Source organism: Orcinus orca, chromosome 2, assembly GCF_937001465.1.
Source record: "Orcinus orca chromosome 2, mOrcOrc1.1, whole genome shotgun sequence".
Lineage (NCBI taxonomy): Eukaryota > Metazoa > Chordata > Mammalia > Artiodactyla > Delphinidae > Orcinus > Orcinus orca.
This window is the reverse complement of record NC_064560.1, coordinates 84,409,243-84,431,096: the sequence shown is the minus strand read 5'-3', so window position 1 is coordinate 84,431,096 and position 21,854 is coordinate 84,409,243. Positions and strand designations below refer to the sequence as shown.

The following is a 21,854-nucleotide window of genomic DNA, read 5'->3' as shown; positions in this document are numbered from 1 at the left end:
TCTCTAGTTGCAGTGAGTGGGGGCTACTCTTCATTGCGGTGCATGGGCTTCTCATTGAGGCAGCTTCTCTTGTTGCAGAGCACGGGCTCTAGGCGCGCGAGCTTCAGTAGTTGTGGCGCGTGGGCTCAGTAGTTGTGACTCGCGGGCTCTAGAGTGCAGGCTCAGTAGTTGTGGCACACGGGCTTAGTTGCTCCACAGCATGTGGGATTTTCCCGGACCAGGGCTCACACCCGTGTCCCCTGCATTGGCAGGCGGATTCTTAACCACTGCACCACCAGGGAAGCCCTCTGCTCTTTCTTTGGATCAGAGAAATCAAGGTAAATGCTAGTCTTTGAGAACCTTGCCTTACAGTTCCTCTCCCTTGGAACAGCACAGTTCTAGTACAGAATCAGATGATTCCTGCAGGTTTCATCCAGTTCAGACTAGCTCTAATACCTAGAGTTCCACAGCCAATCAGTAAATCCAGGCCTTCCCTTTCTGAAGTGAGCCTAAGTGTCTAAACTCACTTCTAGATGGTTTCCCGACAAGCACAACAGCACCCTAGTTATTCTCTGGACTACTAGTTCTCAAACTTGAACGTGCATTTGGAGACTTGTTAAAATGCATATTGTTGGACCTCACCTCTAGAGTTTCTGATTCAGTAGGTCTGGGATGCACTTGAATATGTGCACTTTTAACAAGCTCCGAGGGCATGCCCATGTTTCTCGTCTGGAGACTACACATTGAGAACCACTGCTCTAGATCAACAATATTTCAAGTCATTCCCAGTATAGTTCTGGGACGAGGGACGGGGGGAGATGAGGACACTATACATATATGGGTTCGTTTGCATCATAACACTCAGTGCTTTGTCCTACACAGAAAACTCCTTTTTCTGCTACAGAGTAAACCTCAACTGGATCTCACAGGTGAAATATTCCGGAGTTCAAACAGATGACAATTCACATTCTAACAAATCATTAACATAGATACATCCTGTAACCAATAAATGGTACTTATGTAAGAGATTCTAGGCTCAAGATCAGCAGCCAGAGGAGAAATGGAAGTAACACCTATTCTCTTTCCTTTGACTCACCAGCCGCATTATTCACTAAATGAACTAAAACCCGTAAAGCACTTTGAATAGTGCTTAGCCATTATTTTTTTACTGTGGTAAAATATACAAAATATTTATAATTTTTACCATTCATAAGTATACAATTCAGTGGCATTAAATGCATTCACAAAGTTGGGTAAACATCACCACTATCTATACCCAAAACTTTTCCATCACCCTCAACAGAAACTGTGTACCCATCAAACAATAACTCCTCCTTTCCATCTCCTCCCAGCCCCTGGTATTCTACTCTCTGTCTCCATGAATTTGGCTATCTAGGTACCTCATACATTTGTCTTCTGTGTCTGGCTTACTTCAGTAATCAGAATGTTTTCAAGGCCCATCCATATTGTATCATATATCAAAACTTCATTCCTTTTTAAAGCTGAATAATATTCCATTGTATGTATATACTACATTTTGCTTAGCTATTCATCTATCATTGGCCACTTGGGTTGCCATGACATGCATGTACATGTATCTATTTGAATGCCTGCTTTTAATTCTTTTATAACTTTGTTTTTTGTTTGTTTTTGGCTGCGCTGCATGGCATGCAGGATCTCAGCTCCCCGACCAGGGATCGAACCTGCGCCCCCTACAGTGGAAGTGTGGAGTCCTAACCACTGGACCGCCAGGGAATTCCCTGCTTTTAATTCTTTTGGATATATACCTACAAACGAAATTCCTGCGTCATATGGTAGTTCTATGTTTAATCTTTTGAGAAACCATCAGACTGTTTTCCACTGTGGCTGTACCATTTTACATTCCCACCAGCAATGCCAACATTTATTATTTTCTTTCTCTCTCTCTTTTTTTTAAAATTATAGCCATCCTAATTAGTGCTTAGCCACTATTATTATCATGAGTTTGACGTGGGCTTTTACAATTACTTGTAGCGCTGTAAGGACAGCATGACAACAATTAGAGGTTCTGACTAGTTTCCATGTTCAAATGGTCTTAGCAATTTCATTCAAAACACAAGTTTCTAGTTGCTTCTAATTTTCTGACAAAATCACCTCCAAAGCTAACATTTCCCTAGCTTGATATCAACTATGAAAGAAAATGATGCTTTGGGTGCTTAAAGGAAAAAAAAAAAAAAGATGGATGGTTTTCAATTTTTTAAAAATGTTTCTGTTAACTTAATTCCATAACAATGCTGAGTTTTTCCTATAAACAAAATGGTATACCAGCATTCAGTACGAGAAATGTCAGATGGTTTCTCTAAAACATTTAGAATCCTAATCTAAAAAGATTTATTTTTGAAAACAAAAGTATGATGGAAAATTCTGTATATTTTAATCTTACTAGCTATATCCCTGACCTAGCCAGAAATAGTGTTTTCTCTTCACTTCTGGAGTTTCCTGGGACAGAAGAGCTAAAGTCAATGAGACAAATGGCCATTCCCAAATAAATCTGTTTTCTTTTGCTCATGTTCATGTTCAAGGTTTCAGGTCTCTCTCTTAGTAACTCTTTTTCTTCCTTTACAAATCTAAGAAAGAGAAAATTTGTAAGTATAGAAAGTAAAAAGGAGAAAAAAATCCTTTTTTTGGAAAAATTTTCATCCTCAACTTTTACACTTGGCGAGAGTTAAGAAGGGAAATCTAGTAGTAGCTTAAGTACAGACAAAAACATGGGCAAACTGAAGGTGTCATGGACAAAACAATTTAAAGAGCTGTAGTCTAATCCTAATTACTGGTAGGCAAATATACCATATATACTTCCCCATTATGCTGATAATAATATCTGAAAGATTAAACTCTACCTATAGAAAACTAAAGACTGGTTTTATAAAGGCAAAGAGCAGACCTACAACATTCTGAGAGGTACAGCCAGAGACCTATATGAAACTTCAAGTTCACTGACCCCATTAAAGCATATAATTTTTCATAAATGTACAATAAGCAGCTAGGAACAATTTAGGCACATCTCTGTAGAGAAACTTGTGAATGGCTGAAACCAGGAACGTTTAACCCACAAACGCCAAGAAAGAGCCGTTTCTGGTGTATATGTACATAGGTGTGTCATACATAGAAACACGTGGTTAAGAGAGATGAAGTCTACTAGAGAGAGCACTACACTTAATCAGAAGAGTTTGAGTTCCAGTGTTGCCTCCTCGGTGGATTACTGAAAGCCTCTGAACATCATTCCTATGTCAGGAAGATAATCATCCTAAACAAAATAATACTTTATGGGTGTGTGAGGAATAAATAATTTCAATGTATACAGTTTCACTCATTCTTCAGCAAACATATTTTGAACTCTCACAATGTACACTAAGGATGTATAAGATTGAGTCCCTGTCCTCACTGTAGATAAGAGGTCCTCCTCCTTGGTGGGTACCCCACAATTCAAGAACTGCCTACAGAGAACTGGAGGGCAATTCCTTAAGGACAGAGAGCCCTCAATCCATGCTGAACAAGAACCTAGCACACAGCAACAGACAATAAATGACTCCTGAATGAACAAATTGTATTTCTGTTTATGATCTGTTAAACCTTCCTCTTAGTAGACGTTAACATGAAAAGGAAAAGAGATTGATACAGAATAATCACCTCACTCACTGGAGGAACAGAGACACTTGGTAGCAACACAGAAATATTTGGAAGGGAAAGCAAAAATTACAATTCCCATTATCATCATTCCATGGCAGGACTCAGTAGTGTTCTGCTTGTCATACAAAATCTCCCCATCTCTGAAAACCCCTGCAAAGGCTGTGGAAACGTCTCATTTTATCTTCTGTGATGGTTATGCTGCAAAATAATTATGTTTTAGACTGGAGTTTTTCAGTATGTGAAGTCAATTGCAGAAACCAGTATTTGGGGACACAGAATTTGAATAGTTAATATGTGAAACAAAGACTTACCTTGAATTAAAAAGTAAGAATTTGTAACTCTGTCCCTAAGAACTACAAAATTCTTCAGTTATAAACTAGGGTCTTTCAATCTTGGCACTATTGACATTTTGGGCCAGTTAACTTTTGGTTGTGGTAGGCTGTATGCCCACCATTATAAGATGTTTGGCAGCATTATTGGCCTCTACCCACTAGATCCCAGTAGCACCCCCCAACCGTGACAATCAAATGTATCTCTAGTCATTGACAAATGTTGGGTGGGGGTGTGTTTTAAAATCACCCTGGTTGAGAACCACTGAGATAAACAGTGGAATGAGAATTTTTTTCACAAAGGCTGTTCAAATAAGATATGGAAGAGGATATAAACTGTCACTCTTTTCACTCTAAATATGAGTCATTTTTAGATCATCAGATGACCATTTGAAGTTTTATCTGAAAAAAAAAAGATGATAATCAGTGCACCTAAAGAAGAAATCTATAACCTAGAAGAATAAATAAACAAATGAACCAATGGATAGTTCATTAAGCGTTAACAGCATAAAATGAGCACAGATAGGGACTTCCCTGATGGCCCAGGGGTTAAGAATTCGCCTGGACCCAAAGAGGACCCAACACAGCCAAAAATAAATAAATAAAATAAATTAAAAACAAACAAACAAAAAAATGAGCACAGGTAGCCTCACTACCACCTTCTAGATACAGTATTTGTTCATGGCAACTGTCAGAAGTCTTAGACTACCTAGAAATCTTCTATTTCACTGCTACAAAGTAGGATTCTTAATTTTTCCTCCTATTCTTATCTGAAAAAAATTGTCTCCTGTAGCATAGAGGTCAAGAATACTATTATCGCAGATATCTACTGAGCATTTTGTAACCATAAGAGATTTTACTTAAATTCAGCAGGTCTCCTAAAAGCTCCTTAAGGAAAGAACACAAAACAGACTCAAAAATATTAATTAAAATGACTGGAGCCACAAAGCAAGCCGGGGATTCCTGAAATTTACCTAAGACTTATTGCCATCATCTCCCCAAAGGCCCAGATTTCACTTGTAAATAGCTCTGTTTAGAAAAGGGCCAGATTTGCATTAATCTTAAATACTGTGATCTCACCAGTTTATAATATATAATTATATATAAGTATAATACTAAACCTGTATAGAGCATGCAGCACTTTCCACAAAAAGTTATTCGTTTTAATTATAAAAGAAACATATGGTCATTGTAGAGAATATAAAAAACCTATTTTAAAAAAGACTGATTTTAATAATGATGTCTATTGTGTAATAATGAGGTATAGAAAAACAAATGCAAAGGTAAAGATTAGCCAGTTGTTCAAGCAATGAAAAAGTAATTAATGGATTAATGTCCCCAAACACTTCAGTACTAAAGTCATGGATGGCTCTTTAGAATCTACCCATCAATTCTGAGAATAAATTCTGGTTTCATAATAATTCTATTAGGCTAGTCAGATCTGTGCCACCCATGCTGGATAAAAAGACAAGAAGTGTGCATGTGTGTTTTGAATGGATTTGGTATTCCAGAGGAAACCAGTACATATAACAGAAACTGTCTTTCCCAGAGAAAAAATGGAATACTTCCCTCAGAAGCAGAAATTAAAGAAAAAGTCACCTCTAATCTACCGTTTTGGTTTCATCATTTTATAGTCTGGACCTAAGAGATAACCAATCCTTAATAAACAAACAACTCTTCCCATGCGCTCTGAAGCTTCCCAGCCTCCCACTCCCAGCCCGCATCCCCAGGCCATCTCATTTAGGTTCTAATGAGCCTTTTCAAAATCATATATGAAAGGGCTCATTCCAGTAAGTACAGGTCCTTCAGCACTAAACAGTGCAGGCTAAACTACCTGTTCTAGGAATATCTGGCCCTACTCCAGAGGAAGAGGAATAGAAAACAGTGATTAGGGGACTTCCCTGGTGGCGCAGTGGTTAAGAATCTACCTGACAATGCAGGGGACTTGGATTCTATCCCTGGTCTGGGAAGATCCCATGTGCTGTGGAGCAACTAGGCCTGTTCGCCACAACTACTGAGCCTGGGCTCCAGAGCCCGCAAGCTACAACTACTGAGCCCGCCTGCTGCAACTACTGAAGCCCGCGTGCCTAGAGCCCGTGCTCTTCAACAAGAGAAGCCACCACAATGAGAAGCCCACACACTGCAACGAAGAGTAGCCCCTGCTCGCTGCAACTAGAGAAAGCCCACGCACAGCAATAAAGAACCGACGCAGCAAAAAATAAACTAAAAAAAATTTTTTTTTAATTTCATTTAAAAAAAAACAACAGTGACTATTCCAGTGTCCAGAAAGGCCAACCAAGGATCTCTTGTGTGGAGGCATAGGGTGGGGTGGTGGGGGAAGATAGTGATTGACTTGGAAAAAGAAAGTACCCCTAATTGTCTGAGACATCAAAGCAGAATGATAAAACTGGTGAGAAATGCCTGAAATTTCACTGAACTTCCAAGTATCTGAACAAATAACCAGAGTTAGGGGTTATGACATCTAATCTTGACACTGCAGTGGACCAGCCATTCTACTATAAAATGGGTCTTAATATGTAGAAATCAAAGTTGGAGTATTCCCACATTACTATGCCTTTTCCAACACAAAAAAGGTATATACAAGTCATAAAATGAGACTCAGATGTACTGATCTACAATGAGTTTTAACTTTTACCTCTGTAAAACAGTTCAGCTCCTTTTTAGAGTGTCTGTCTTACTTTTCAATTCATTAGTAAGTATGAGAGGTCAGGTTCCTTGGAGAAAACCTCCAGGTCTCTTTAACATTCAAACCTAAAGCCCAAGACCCTTGATACGCTCAGAAGTTTTAAGAGAATAAAATTCTCACATCCAAATGAGATTTCACCTAATTGCTAATTACAATATCTTTAGTTACTGGCAATAATGAAAAGAATGAGTCTTCTTCATCTATCCCTCCTCTCCTTCCCCTCTGTGGAAGGCCTCAACATTATGAATCATTTGGTCCTTGACGTATGGTTACTTCCACGGGGACAGATGACATTTAGCACAGGACATGTGAGGCTGTGGGAAAAGGGAAGTTCTTGGCCACAAGAACCAGGACAAAACCCCTGCCCTTGGGAAAAATTCCAAAAATCTCTGAAATCCACTGCAAGGCAGTTAAATTTTTAACTTTAGAAAATCCCGTTATAAGAATACAAACCACAGCACAGAATTAAAATAGGTTTTTGAAAACTATACTATGAAGTTGCAAGATGATTATTTTCTGGCATTCATAAAAATCCATGCTAAGCGATGGTCCCCAGCATGAATATTTTCCCCTCTTGGGATTGGTTTAAGCTAACTTGGCTCTAAAATCTTTCACTATTCAAAGACGGAGAATATCATGATAATGGCTAACTTAACTGAGTGCTTACTATGTAATACATTACTATCTATGTGCACTAGCTTATTAATCTTTACAACAATGCTATAAGCTCTACACAACATGAACTCTAAAATAAAAATTTTCTTTGGAGACTTTGAAAATCAATACTAGTAGATTATTTGTTGCAACAACTTTTAAAAACTCATGAATTATTTTTAATGTGATAGAAATACTATGTAAGATATTAAAACCATCTAAAATGAAGATATGAATAAAAGCATAACTACTTTAGAAAACTACTCTACTATTCTGTCCTATCGGTCATTACTGGGAAATCCATGAAAACCCAAAAGACCCTAAAAGGCTATAATTCCTTGGATATTCCATCAAATAGCCTTATAATCCGCGCTAAAAGTCTTTCTGTTATGGTTTATTGCAAAGAGGGTGTTCTCCTCACAACTTACCCCAAATAGACGTAACCGAAGGTGCCCCACTTTCTGTAGGTTACATGGACATAGAACAGTTGAATAAGACACCCTTAACTATCCCTGGTGGTCAAGTTAATTATAATTTAGTAAATTTGATAAAATTACCAACTTCAGGTCAAGTTACAAATGTGAGTGTATGCTTTGGAAAAATAAAATTAAGACAATAACATAATAAGAATGAAGATTAGTACTGAAATGTAGAAATTACCCTTCACACTGGCAAATTTACAATTTTGCCAACCTATTAAGAAAGGCTTTTATATTTACACATAAAAATATCAAAAAAAGAATGTATTCCTGACACAAAAACACCTTGGTTTTTACAGTTTGGAGAAATAATATTCTTCATATTTGGCTCTAAGAATAGTTATTTCTCTTATACAAAAGAAAAAGGACACATTTTAAAAAATAAATTTTTATTGTGACCACACCTCAAAACAGAGTTGCCAACTCTATCTTAAGGAAAAAATTTTTTCCAAGAGTAATTTCCATCATAATTTCTTGCACAGGGCTTCCCTGGTGGCGCAGTGGTTAAGAATCCGCCTGCCAGTGCAGGGGACACAGGTTTGAGCCCTGGTCTGGGAAGATCCCACATGCCGCGGAGCAACTAAGCCCGTGCACCACAACTACTGAGCCTGCGCTCTAGAGCCCGTGCTCCGCAACAAGAGAAGCCACCTCAGTGAGAAGCCCGCGCACCGCAACGAAGAGTTCTTCCCACTCGCCGCAACTAGAGAAAGCCCGTGCAGCAACGAAAACCAACGCAGCCAAAAATAAATAAATAAATAAAGCAAATGCAAAAAATATATTAAAATAATAATAATAAAATAATTTCTTGCACAGGCTGTACAATATGTTTCTGCTAGCAATAAACAGGTCTGAGTAAAGGTTTTCCAAATTTTTTCCTGTCTGCATTTTTTAAATTATATTTTAAGAAGCATCATCAGGGCTTCCCTGGTTGCGCAGTGGTTAAGAATCTGCCTGCCAATGCAAGGGATACAGGTTCGAGCCCAGGTCTGGGAAGATCCCACATGCCGCGGAGCAACTAAGCACGTGTGCCACAACTACTGAGCCTGCTCTCCAGAGCCCATGCTCTGCAACGAGAGAAGCCACTGCAATGAGAAACCCGCACACTGCAACAAAGAGTAGCCCCTGCTCGCCGCACCTAGAGAAAGCTGCACACAGCAATGAAGACCCAACACAGCCATAAATAAATAATTTATTTTTTAAAAAAGCATCTTCAAAACCAAACACACATATCAATACCAAACCCCACAAAATTAGCTAACATACACCCATGTAGGCATCTTATTAAACTGGTTAATTGCTTCATGAGATGTAAGGTAGTTAGTGTAATAGAGGGAACATTTGCAGTGGAGGCAGAATAACCTAGAGCTGGGTGGAAATCTTGGCTCCATCACTTGCTAGCTATGTGAACTTGGGCAATTTCCTCCTCTCAGTCTGAGTTTCCTCGTTTGCAAAATGAGATAATTATTCCAATCTTATGAGGATTAGCTGTATGTGAAATGCCCAGCACAGAGCCTGACTCAAAGCAGGAGCACAGGAAACAATTACTATTATTACTCTGTTGTTATTCATGTAAACTTGTTAAAGGCAAAGCATACATTTTTCTTGTAACTCAACTGTAGGCTTTATAATATTGAGAACTGAAAACATAAAGGCAAGAAACATCGTAAGTTACAAAGGACTTGGTATAATATCAGTTCAGCACATGCCTAGATAGGAAATGAAACTATGAAGTAGTAATGATGACCTTCAAAACATATATAAAAATAAGGAACATCTTTATTTTTTTAATTAATTATTTTATTTATTTATTTTTGGCTGCATTGGGTCTTCACTGCTGCGTGCAGGCTTTCTCTAGTTGCGGCGCTTGGGGGCTAGTCTTTGTTGCGGTGCGCGGGCTTCTCACTGCAGTGGCTTCTCTTGTTGTGGAGCACAGGCTCTAGGCGCGCGGGCTTCAGTAGTTGTAGCACACAGGCTCATGGGCTCTAGAATGCAGACTCAGTAGTTGTGGCACATGGGCTTAGTTGCTCCGCGGCATGTGGGATCTTCCCGGACCAGGGCTCAAACCCGTGTCCCCTGCACTGGAAGGCGGATTCTTAACCACTGCACCACCAGGGAAGCCCCCGTCCTTATTTGTATAAGCCACTCTGAAAGGAGACGACGTTGTCTATGTACAAATCACATAGAGAACTACTTTTCATCCCACAAGTACTTCCTGAACGTCCATTGAGTGCCAGTCATTATGACTGGCAATGTGTGTATGATGGTGAGCAAATGCAGACACAGTTCCAAGCCTCACGGAGCTTCCAGTCATACAATCATACAAATAGTGTAAACTTGTGATAAGTGATATAAAGGACGGTACATGGTACTCTGAGAGCCAGCAGCAGATCTAACCTAATTGGGGAGATCAAGGAACACCTTCCCGAGGAAGTGAAAGCTGGGAGCTGAAGGATGAAGAGGGAGTTACCAGTGGAGGGTATTTCCAGAGAGAGGAAAGCAACTTGTGCAAAGACCCTGTAAAAGAAGGAAACAGGCAAGAATGCAGGACCAAAGGGCCAGCGTGCCTGGAGCAAAGATGAAGTGTGAGAATTAGCTAGGGATCTAAACCGCACAAGGGCTGAGGCATTGTAGACCATATTCAAGAGCTGTAACAATCATTCAAGAGCTGTCAATCCCAAGAGTGATGAAAAGCCACTGAGGGTTTTATGAATGCTTATTTTGGTGGCAGGTAGGCCAAAGGGAAGATGCAATCAGATTTGCAGTTTGCCTTTGGTTTCTCGAATAAGAGCTAAGGAATGCAGATGGATCAAGTAGGAAACAAAAATTCTGTCAGGATATGACAGTGCTTGGACTAGGATGATGATGATGGTGGTGGTGGTGGAAGAAGTCAAAGAGTTCAGGAGATATTCAGGAAAACCTGATGATGTATATAATACACAGGGGCTGAGGGAGAACAAAGTATCCAAGAAAACTTTTGGGTTTATGATTTGCATGACTGTACAGAAAGAGGTTACCATTTGAGAGGGATCTGCTCCAGAAACATCTTTAAAGCAGTTTACACAGCGCACAAAGGGTCTGAAACTGTGTTATCCAGTTTGATCCCCTACTTTACCCATGAAATAGGATTCCAAAAGATTTTTTTCTATTTCCAAAAATCAAACTGACTCTCAAATGTACAAGATTTTTCCAACACTGAAGATATTTCAAAGATTCTGCCACAAGCTTTGAAATCAACTCCAAATGAGTTCTAAAACTGGTTTGAACAATGAGGCAGCATTATGGAATGAATATGTCATTTCCCATGACAACTACTTTGATAAGACTAACATGCATTTGTTGCTGTTTAATTTAGATATTTTAAAGAAATCTTAACAGTTAAGAGTACTCTCAAAAAACAAAAAGAGTACTCTCATGTAATATTAAACTAAAATATGAAATTTTATCTGGCATTACCACAATTGGAATTATGCTTTTATGTTTGTGTTTCAACATTTTGAAGTGCCTGTAGAAACCTTGGTATTTTGTAGGAAAACATATGGTTAAAAAAACCCCACATAACTTCTTGATCGTAATATATATATATTTTACTATTTCCATCCAGTCCTTGTTAATTCTCATCACATTCATTCGATGTAAAAGGTTTTTACTAAACACAGTTGTATATATGCATACACACATACATATACAGAGTAAAGCTAATACTTTATCAATACTATGAATACTTTAATATTTACTTTTCTCAGTTTTAATTTTTTAATTCACACTCACATGGCATTTTCATAGTGGAATACTGATTCCCTCAAGTCTTAGAAACATAAAAACTTCAAATCTGACCAGCCCTAGCAAAAGAAGTGAAAGAGTTTTGCCGTTTTAAAATCAACCGAACACCATCACACCTTAGTGCTGAAGTACTGATAGTATTTCCCTAATTTTGGCAAGGTGGGTTCCTTGGCCACCTGCTTGCACTAGGCCCTGACTAGCATTTTATTAACATTAATTTCAGTTACCAGGATATTACTACTGCTTATACAGAGCAGCAGATTTTTTTTTCCCCATGCTGATTTTATCTCTAGACGTCAAAAGAAAACACTGTGGTCTGAAGCCAAATATGAAAAATGTCATCTCCACAAACGAGGAGAAAAGTCAAGGGTTTTTTAAAAATCAGGTCTTAAGCCCATTAACCAATATTAGTTTGTAAAACCAGACTGTCTCCACACTAGAGACTGTACTACCAAATGTGGTCCTTTGGGAGCAAGGGCTGGCAAGCTTGAAATGGGTTACCAGCATAGTGCACCTTTTTCTTATTTTAGGGGTTTTTTGTTTGTTTGTTTTGTTTTTAAACAAATCAGACCATGGCTATATTTATTTGAGCATGGGTGTGGGCACTGCCAAGGAAGAGACAGCGAAAAGACTTTAGGGTTCCAATCTCAGCTAACAAGACTTTCCTACCATCCTCAGGAGTGGTCCATGTCTCCCCAACAGGAATGTGGGCGAGGGAAAGTTATAAAGGCCCTGAGCTCTTCCCTTACCCAAGACCCCCAAATGACATGACAAACCACTTCCTTCTGGGAACTGAAAGTCTTAAGCTTTAAGGGACAATGGAGCTCAATGCAGGCTTCAGAAAGATGGAGACAGTGAGATGAGATGAGGGGAGGGAAGTGGGGGTGAGGGGATGCGCCCAGCGGCAGAGAGCTAAAGAGGGTGGTCAAGGCTAGGGACTTCGGGAGCCTGAGAAGGCCTGGATCTTCCAGAATCTGTCCAAGTAGGCCACAGCCCTCTAAGAAGCCCGAGGGGCTCGTCTGAAAATCTAGGGCATCTATGGACCCAGTGCCTATCACTGTCCTGGGGAGGGGAGATAGTCCCCGCAGGAATCCGGCCCCCAAAGTGGGGCTTTTCCTGCCCTTAAAAAACCACAAACCCTCACGGAATGAAGCAAAACACGTACAGGGATGGCAGGGCCGGAGGCAAAGTAGGTGTTCTGCAAACGTCGGGGGCGGGGAGATGTTGGCAGAGGTAAAGGGAGGCCCCCAATTCGAGAAACTTTAATCATCACCGGAATAGGGGAGGGGGCAATATGCGACCGGTAAGCAGCAGACAGAAGAGGCCGGGAGCGAGAGCAGCGACCAGCAGCGCCCCCCGGCTTCGGGGGATGACGGCCTGGGGCGCGGCCGCCGGGGGCGGGGGGTTGGAGGCCACCGCGGACCCCCGGCCGCGAAGAGCACAGCCGGGCTAGGCCTGAGGTGTCCGGACACACCCACCGCCGCGGCCGCAGCCCCGCTTACCTGCTCCTCCTCCGGGGTCAGCTCCGGCGCCATGTCGGGCTGGGGCGCGGTCGTGGGCTCCATCCCGCCACCGCCGTCGCCGCCGCCACTCCCGCCGGCGAACAGAAGTCGCCCGGGAGCGCGGGGAGCCCGGTGCGGTGGGCCTCCGCTTCCGCGTGCCCGCGCCTCAGCAGCCCGGGGCCGGCTCGCGCATAGCTAGGCCGGCGGGGCCCGGCGCCCGCAGCGGCCGCAAACGCCGCTTCTGTTTCCTTAAGAAAAAGCTCTCAGAACTGTCGCTCTCTTCTGGGCGGAAATCCTTTTTTATTTTCTTCGTTCCGTTCCTCACACTCCCCCACCTCTCCCGGAAAAAAAAAAAAAATAGTGCAGGCGAGGAGCTAATCGGGATTAAAAAAAGGAAACGTGAAATCGAGAACTTTCTAAGCCCAGAACGAAGGGCCGCGGGGGAAATTTTCGGAAGGCCCCCGGCCTCCTCGGCGTCCAGCTTCCTCGGCGGCACTCCGGCTCCTGCAGGAGTCCTCGGGGATGCGGGGCCCTGCGACCTGCGCTGCAGCCTCTCAGCCCCGTTCCTCAAAAGCCGCGGTGACGGGAGGGAGGGAGGGAGCGAGGGAAACGCGCCCCCCTCCCGGCTCAAGGCCAGTGCTGCGGCCGCACTGCGGCCGCCCGAGCCCCCCGCGGCTCCATTGAGAAACTGAGCGTCTCATTCACAGACAGGCGACGAAAAGGGCCCGGCAGAGCTCGGACGCAGCCCGGGAGGGGGAGACAGAGAGGAGCCCGGGGGCGGGGGCAGCGGAGCTAGAGGAGGGGGACGCCAAGAGGAGGGGGCGGGGGAGGCCGGCGGGGGGAGGGGAGACCCAGAGGAACCAGGGCGGGGGAGGGGCTTCGGCGACTGGAGGAGCGTGGAGCGAAAAAAAGGAAGAGTTTCAAGAGGTTAAGCTCCGTGGAGGAGGGAAAAAATGCATATGTTTGAAAACTAGCTGCCCACGGACACCTGGCCTGGGGTTACTTGCTACTACCACTTACTTGTGAGGAACCCGCAATCCTCATCTATTCCCACGTCACTTCCTGACTGAAAGACCCTGAAAAGGTTGCTTACTAAGTCCAGGATGCGCAGGTGGAAGGAGCAGACCCTGGCCCGCGGTATCCTGTAATCCATCACCTATGGCTAATTTTAGTCTCTCAGAAAAACAGCATCAGATTTCGAACCTCTTTCAGGACTCATGCAGCATTTGCAAGCCTTTGATTTTCACTAAGGCGAGCGCGGCAAAGAGCTTGGGGGTCTTACGGGAGTCAGTTTGGGAGTAGAGGGGGCACTGGGAAGGCAGGGCTGGGTCTGGCATGTTTTTGCATCATTCCAGACCAAAAATAAATACTCTAAAAGGGACCCAGCTAACAAGTGAGTGCCACAACTAGTGCCAAAGGCTGAAACCTGGAGAGCGCACAGAGCTAGGCCCACAGGAGAGGTCTTCAGACAACTGAGGAAGATGTCCTGAGTTCTGATGCTCCTTCTAGGACTTTAAAAGCAACCTCTGACCTCACCTCATTTCTGCACCATTGCAATAGAAACTTCAGGCTGCACTTGGTTAGAGAAGAAACCCCTGGTGGTTGGTACTGTTTCTGTCTCAGGTGGGTTACTTTATCCTTTGCACCAATAAGGCTGACTCTAGGTTGAGTTCATTACCCCATACAGGAGTTACAGTTTCAGTATTGTAACCAGATGCTCCTCTGGAAGACTATTTAGCAAGTATGTTTATATGCCAGGCACTGGGGTCTGCACTAAGTTTACAACAATGAACAAGACAGTGGTCTCTTCCACATGTAAGGAATGGAATGATCCCTGAGCTATGTTATTAAGGGAAAAAAAGCAAGAACCAAATAGTGTGTATAATATGCTGTCATTTGTATAAAGAAAAAATGTGTATTTGTAAATTTATTTATACATAGAAAAGCTTTGAGAGGATACACAAGAAAGATAGCAGTGACTGTCTCCCAGGAGGGGAACTGGGATTCTAAGGAACAGAAGGGAAGAGGGAAACTTTTCCCTATATGGTCAATTATACATTTTAAGGGTTTTTTGTGTGTTTATTTATTTTTGGCTGCGTTGGGTCTTCATTGCTGTGCGTGGGCGTTCTCTAGTTGCAGCGAGCAGGGGCTACTCTTCATTGCGGTGCGCGGGCTTCTCATTGCGGTGGCCTCTCTTGTTGTGGAGCATGGGCTCTAGGCGTGGGGGCTTCAGTAGTTGTGGCGTGTGGGCTTAGCAGTTGTGGCTTGCGGGCGCTAGAGCATAGGCTCATTAGTTGTGGCACATGGGCTTAGTTGCTCCGGAGCATGTGGGACCTTCCTGGACTAGGGATCGAACCTGTGTCCCCTGCATTGGCAGGGGGATTCTTAACCACTGCACCACCAGGAAAGTCCCTTTAAGGTTTTTTTAAAGCTTTTTATTGACATTGTCAACTACAAATTGGCATTTTCCATTGGCACTTGCCATCTACCTCTACAAGGATTAAATCATGTGCTGCTGCAGCTGCTGACTTTCAACACCCCTTGAAAGGAGTTCAGGTGGAGAGCAGACATGAGGCACTCTGTGCTCTGGGAAAAACTGGCAGAACAGGTCTTCAGATAGTTAGATATTTTCAAGAGCCAATTTTATGAGCCCAATTCTTATATCTCCTCATATCTAGAAAAGCACTAAAATCCTTCGTGGTGACGTCTGCTCCTCGTGACTAGCAGTAACCTGTACGAGACTAGCAGAAATCTTCTGTAAAAAATATGTGCTTGATTGCATGTACTCCCCCTTCACCAAAATCACATATATACTGACCTTCCCCCCTGCCTCTTTGAAGCAGTTTCTCAGAGCTATCTGAAATGCTGTCTCCCCAGCTGCGGTCCTCATTTTGCCCCAAATAAAACTTAACTTGCAACTCTCACGTTGTGAATTTTTTTTAAGTCAACAACATATAATATACATACAGAAAGATGAAAATATGTGTACAGCATGGTGAATTTCATAAACTAAACACACCCACGTAACCAGCACACAGATCAAGAAATTCCCAACTTTCCAAAGCCCTCCTTATGTCCCCTCCCAGTCAATACTCGAGTTACCACTATCTTGGCTTCTAACAACATTGTGTGTATGTATGTTTAAATTTTGCACGTGGATGTATAAACTTTTCCAAAAATTTTTTAAATAGTAACAAATCTAGTTTTTCTCCCTAAGCAGGCAAATGGCTCTAGGACTAAGCTAGAGTAAGAAATTGCAGAACCTGAGTAGTACAAACCACTGAGTGGACACAGAAGAGGATGGAGTCTCTCAACCCACTATTTACATTTTTACATTTGTTTTGCCCAGTGATCCTCAGGACGCCAGTGGTTGGTGTCGCACAGCTAATTAATTAGTATTGAACTAGAACTTGAATCCAAGCATTCTGACTCCTTGTGCAGGTATTGGGTGAGGAAAATTTTAAAAGAGAGAAGTTTAACAGAATGAGCTAGGAGAGAGAACTCAGCGGAGTTTTCAGAGGCACAGCTGTGTGTGTGGGCGTGTGGGTGTGTAAGGAAACAGTTTTCTGGAACTGTTGCCTATCACAGTCCAAACAGGACAATGTTTGGAAGTTTTTGAGCAGAGGCGTGGGGAACAAAACCAAGTGCAAGGCGGCTGGCTGGATTTGCTCTGAGTGGCAAAGCTTAGGAGAATCAGAGTACAAAGTCTTGCCTTTAACTGCAGGCTTGAACTAACAAAATCAAGAATGATACTGTCATCCTGCTCGATCAGATCTTAGAGACTGTAAAACAATTTGTAATACAAAAGATTGGAAACAATATAATGGCCCATCAATAAGAAACTCAGTAAATAAATCATGGTACACACATATACTGAACTAATAAGTTCCACTTATTGTATCCTTACCAGGTGCCAGACACTGTTCTAAATGAGTTTCATTCATCTAATCTCTCCATCACAGTATGAGATAGCTGAAGTTTTGATCTTCAAAATATATATATAAGGTAGATCCATATGTGTTGACATAGCCCTGGACTTTTGAATGCTTGGCTGCAGGACCTCAGAAGGAAGGCTAGGGTAGGGTTGGGGGAGTATAGGTGACAGACAATCACATTTTTATTAAATTAACATGAACTGAAATCTGAAAATGGAAAATAAATTACAAAGAGGGACCCTTTGGGGGAGGGGTGTTATGGGTTGAACTTTTGTTTTTTGCTTTTAAAGCATAGGTTTCAGGTCTCTGTCTAGAAAGCTTATCCTCCCCTTCCTCCCACCTCCTTCACCAGACAAATCTGACTCATCCTTAAGGTCTCAGCTCAAAAGTCACTTCCTCAGCAAGATCTTCCTTGACTACTCCCTGAACTGCGCCTTGTTACTCTCTCTCCTAGCACCATCTTGTTTTTTTTAAAAGAGAGTTGATCACAATTTGTAATTGTGTACGTGTTTCCACGTCATTGGCCTAGAGTCTGCCTGCTTAGCCAGGAAGGCGGGAACTACATCTGTAGGCCCCTGTACCCTCAGTGCCTAGAGCCTAGAACCTAGTACACAGATTCTTCATAAATATGTATTGAATGACTGAATTAAGAAGATAACCAGACTTTCCTGGCGGCACAGAGGTTAAGAATCCGCCTGCCAATGCAGGGGACACGGGTTCAAGCCCTGCTCCGGGTAGATCCCACATGCCACGGAGCAACGAAGCCTGCATGCCACAACTACTGAAGCGTGTGCTCTAGAGTCCGCGCTCCGCAACAAGAGAAGCCACCGCAATGAGAAGCCAGCACACTGCAACGAAGAGTAGCCCCCGCTCGCTGCAACTAGAGAAAGCCCACGGGCAGCAACGAAGACTCAACACAGCCAAAAATAAAATAAATTAATTTTAAAAAATTCTCTTAAAAAAAAGACAACCACCTTGGGATTTCCCTGGTGGTCCAGTGGTTAAGACTCCACACTCCCAATGCAGGGGGCCCGGGTTTCATCCCCAACCCGGTGCAGCCAAATAAATAAATAAATATTACAAAAAAAAAAAAAGACAGCCACCTTAACTCAGACCTCTGTCTTGCCATTGTCGTATGCCTTTTTTTTTTCTTTTTGGCTGCACTGGGTTTTCGTTCCTGGGTGCGGACTTTCTCTAGTTGCAGCAAGCGGGCGCTACTCTTCATTGAGGTGCGAGGGCTTCTCATCGTGTTGGTTTCTCTTGTTGCAGAGCACGGGCTCTAGGCGCGTGGGCTTCAGTAGTTGTGGCTCGTGGGCTCTAGAGCGCAGGCTCAGTAGTTGTGGCACACAGGCTTAGTTGCTCTGGGGCATGTCGGATCTTCCTGGACCAGGGATCAAACCCATTTCCCCTATATCGGCAGGCAGATTCTCAACAATTGCGCTACCAGGGAAGTCCCTCTCCTGCCTTTTTTTATATTTGTTTGGATCTAGGAATAGAGATACTTCCAAAGCTGTGATTAGAATTTTGTAACCTTTCCCCCAAAACACCTTTACTTCTGAACTCTAAAGCTTCTCTCAGAAATTGCTCCAAAATACCTACTGCCTATGAAAGAGACATGTCTAAAAGACAGATACAGAATAAGTAAGGTCAAAGTACTAACCGATGTCTAGGGTGAAAATTTTTTCTTGTTTACTCATAGGCCAAAGCTATAATCACTAGGATGGCTGAAGTAAGCTATGTAAGGAAGGTGAAAAATCTTGTCCCTTGTAGATAACATTTCCCCCATTACCCAATACTTTAGGGCCTGGTATTTACCTACTGCTATTCTCTGCTTTTTCTATTCTTTTCTTTTTCTCTAAACTAAAATATGATCTGGCTTCTTCCTCACACAAACAATTTTCTCATCTGACACCCCTATTTACTACTCCCAGATCACAGGTTAATCAGTCACTATTCTTGATACCTGTTGTTACTTCAATACTTGACACCTGTTTTCTAGAGTTTACCTAACACTCTGAATTGTAATTATTTGCTTATTTGTCTGTCTCTCCCACTAGACCATGAGTTCCTTGAGGGCAGAGGCCATGTCTTATTCATCACTCTCTCTTCAGAACCTAGCATAATATATAGTTCAGAGTAGCTGGTGCTCAATCAATGTTTGCTGAAAGAATGCACCCATCCTTTTCCAGCAAACAAGGTACAATTCTTGCCAAAGAGTACCAAACAGGTTTGGTTACCTTGGGTACTTAATTGCTCACGGGAAAACATTCAATACAGGAGAGAGGTACCAACTGAGTTACTTTACTCTCACTCTCTTTGACTTACCTGTGTTAATGGGGAGGCCAGAGCAGAATGGATAAATTAAGTCCACAGATTAATCTGGTCCTTCTTTGATGTAAAGATTGGGTATAATAACAGAATCCTAACATAACATGGGACTCAAAAATCAGCTTATTTTACCAAAGCAACCAGTCATACTCTGGCTAAAACCTCAAGGCTTTTTGTCAACTTTTCCTGCCGTACATATCTGAAGGCATAAACCAAAAGACCGCATTTGCTTAAAAAATACATATTATGGGTTTTTTACTCATTTCTTTATTACAAAGGAAGTCTATAGCTAGGAAGATCATTTCTTTCCCTCTTCCAATGTACGTAGTGAGAAGGTTTTTGGCTATCCTTTTAATCACATTCACAGAATTAAATACAGTTCTTGTTCTTAGAAGTCTGAAACGTATCCAAACAACTTTTAGCAGCCTGCCACACACCTCCACTCAGTCTTCTCTCCAGGGTCACTAACCTGGGCAGCAGAGAGTGGAGGGGCTTCCCTCCAGACTGCATTCTCATTCCAGTTCATCATTTCATTCACTCAGCAAACATATATTGGTACAACAAGTAGCAGGCATGATGCCAGGCACCAGCGACCTAAAGATAAATAAGACAAGGTCCCTGACCTCAAAGTGCTTACAATCTAATAGAGGAAGTGTGCAATAAAGAATTTAACCTTGGGGCTTCCCTGGTGGCGCAGTGGTTGAGAGTCTGCCTGCCAATGCAGGGGACACGAGTTCGTGCCCCGGGCCAGGAAGATCCCACGTGCCGTGGAGCGGCTGGGCCCGTGAGCCATGGCCGCTGAGCCTGCGCATCCGGAGCCTGTGCTCCGCAGCGGGAGAGGCCACAACAGTGAGAGGCCCGTGTGCTGCAAAAAAAAAAAAAAAGAATTTAATCTTGCCCAAAGAGAGGCTGACCTTTGCCCTTGGTTCCTGGTAAGGAACCTCTAAGCCCTTGGAATGTCCTGCCTAATAAAGGTGTCTTTGTTTGCATGGGGGTCTTTTGCCACACTAGATAATCCAGTAATGTGATTAGGAGGGAGGGGGACTTTGGACCACATGTTATCAGCTAGACCCCAGGAAGGGCTGGAGATTGAGGTTGGCCAACCAGTTCTGTGTGACCAAGTCCAATAAAAAACTTTGGACACCAAGGCTCAGGTGAGATTTTCTGGTTGACAATACTCCATGAGTTTTGTCACACAGTTAGTAGGAAGTTTAAAGCTGTCCATGACTCCACTGGGAGAAGACAACTGGAAGATCCATGTTTGAAACTTTCCTGGACTCTTCTCCATGCATTTCTTCCCTTGGCTGACTTAATTAAATCTGTTTCATTTCACTGTGATAAACTGTAACTGTGAGTAAAACAGTTTTCAGTGAATGTGTGAGTCCTTCTGGTGAATTATCAAACCAAAGAGCAGTCTTGGGGACTCTCCGTAACTTTGGGAAACAGATGTGTAGTGGGATGGGGAGGGCACAAAGATGAGAACGGCTAATTCTACCTGCAGAGGTAAAGTTTCAAACAGGTATCTGTTTATTCAACAGATGAGTAGGTATATTCACCAGGTGGATAAAATCAGAGTGAGAAGGGATGGTTTTGGGGGGAAAAAATATGAAACACGTGTGTTTGTACTGTGAACTATAAAGCAGCATCACTAGAAAGGAGGCAGAAAAGGAAGCAAGGTATTTTATGAGACTAGACGGATACACTAAGGCCAGGTCATGAAGAAACTTGCATAGCAGGCCAAGAAGCTTCACATGTGCCCTGTAGGCGAAGGGAAGTCCTTGAAGTAACATGATCAGATGTGCATTTTTAGAAAGGATCACTCTGCCAGTTGTGACAGGGATGGATTGGAGCTGTTGGGGAGTGGGGAAGACTGGTGGCAGGGAAACTGGTGGCAGAGTAAGAGCCTCTGGCAGTGCTGCAGAAAAGAAATGATGAAGACTTGAATTAAGGCCTAACTACTTACCAGTCAGTCTCCCAGTCACTTAAAACTCAGCATGTCCCAAACTGAACTCATTATCTTTCCCCCCAGTCCCCCTCAATTATGTTCTTCCTGGGATTCTTGTCCTTGTTAATAGCATTTAGTCACCCAAGTTAGGAACCTAGGAATCATTCTGATGATTCCTGTCCATTTCTTACCTTTCATAGCTAGTGAGTCACCATGTCCTTAGGTCCCACCTCTTTCTTCTCCATTTCCTCTACAATCTAAGTTATGAGTTAACATTAAAATAACCAATATCCAATCCCAGAAACCTATAACGCAACCATATTTGAAACAGGTGGCAGGAGGTGACTTTATAATTCACAGAGAAATATGACCAAGAGACATATTCTATTCAGTGATGATAAATAATACTGGCTCCTCAGTTAAAAATATAAGAGCACTCCCCTGAGATACAGCCTTCAAGCTACCATTCAGCAGTATCAAGTCGTGCATGGTGATAAGTTTGGCTAATATGTTCTTTGGTTCATGCATCTGTCCCCAGAGAGTGTTC

The 21,854-nt window shown here is 42.6% G+C and overlaps 1 protein-coding gene across 1 annotated transcript in view; it reads right to left on the bottom strand.

Moving 5' to 3' along the window:
• The window catches only part of PTPN9 (protein tyrosine phosphatase non-receptor type 9), an 80,067-nt gene extending 66,248 nt beyond the window's left edge, over window positions 1-13,819 (bottom strand). The window contains exon 1 of the mRNA XM_004276328.4: window positions 13,100-13,819. Coding sequence (XP_004276376.1) covers window positions 13,100-13,162 — 63 coding nt within the window. The 5' untranslated portion in view covers window positions 13,163-13,819. The remainder of the gene's footprint in view (window positions 1-13,099) is intronic.
• Window positions 13,820-21,854: the final 8,035 nt, after the last annotated feature.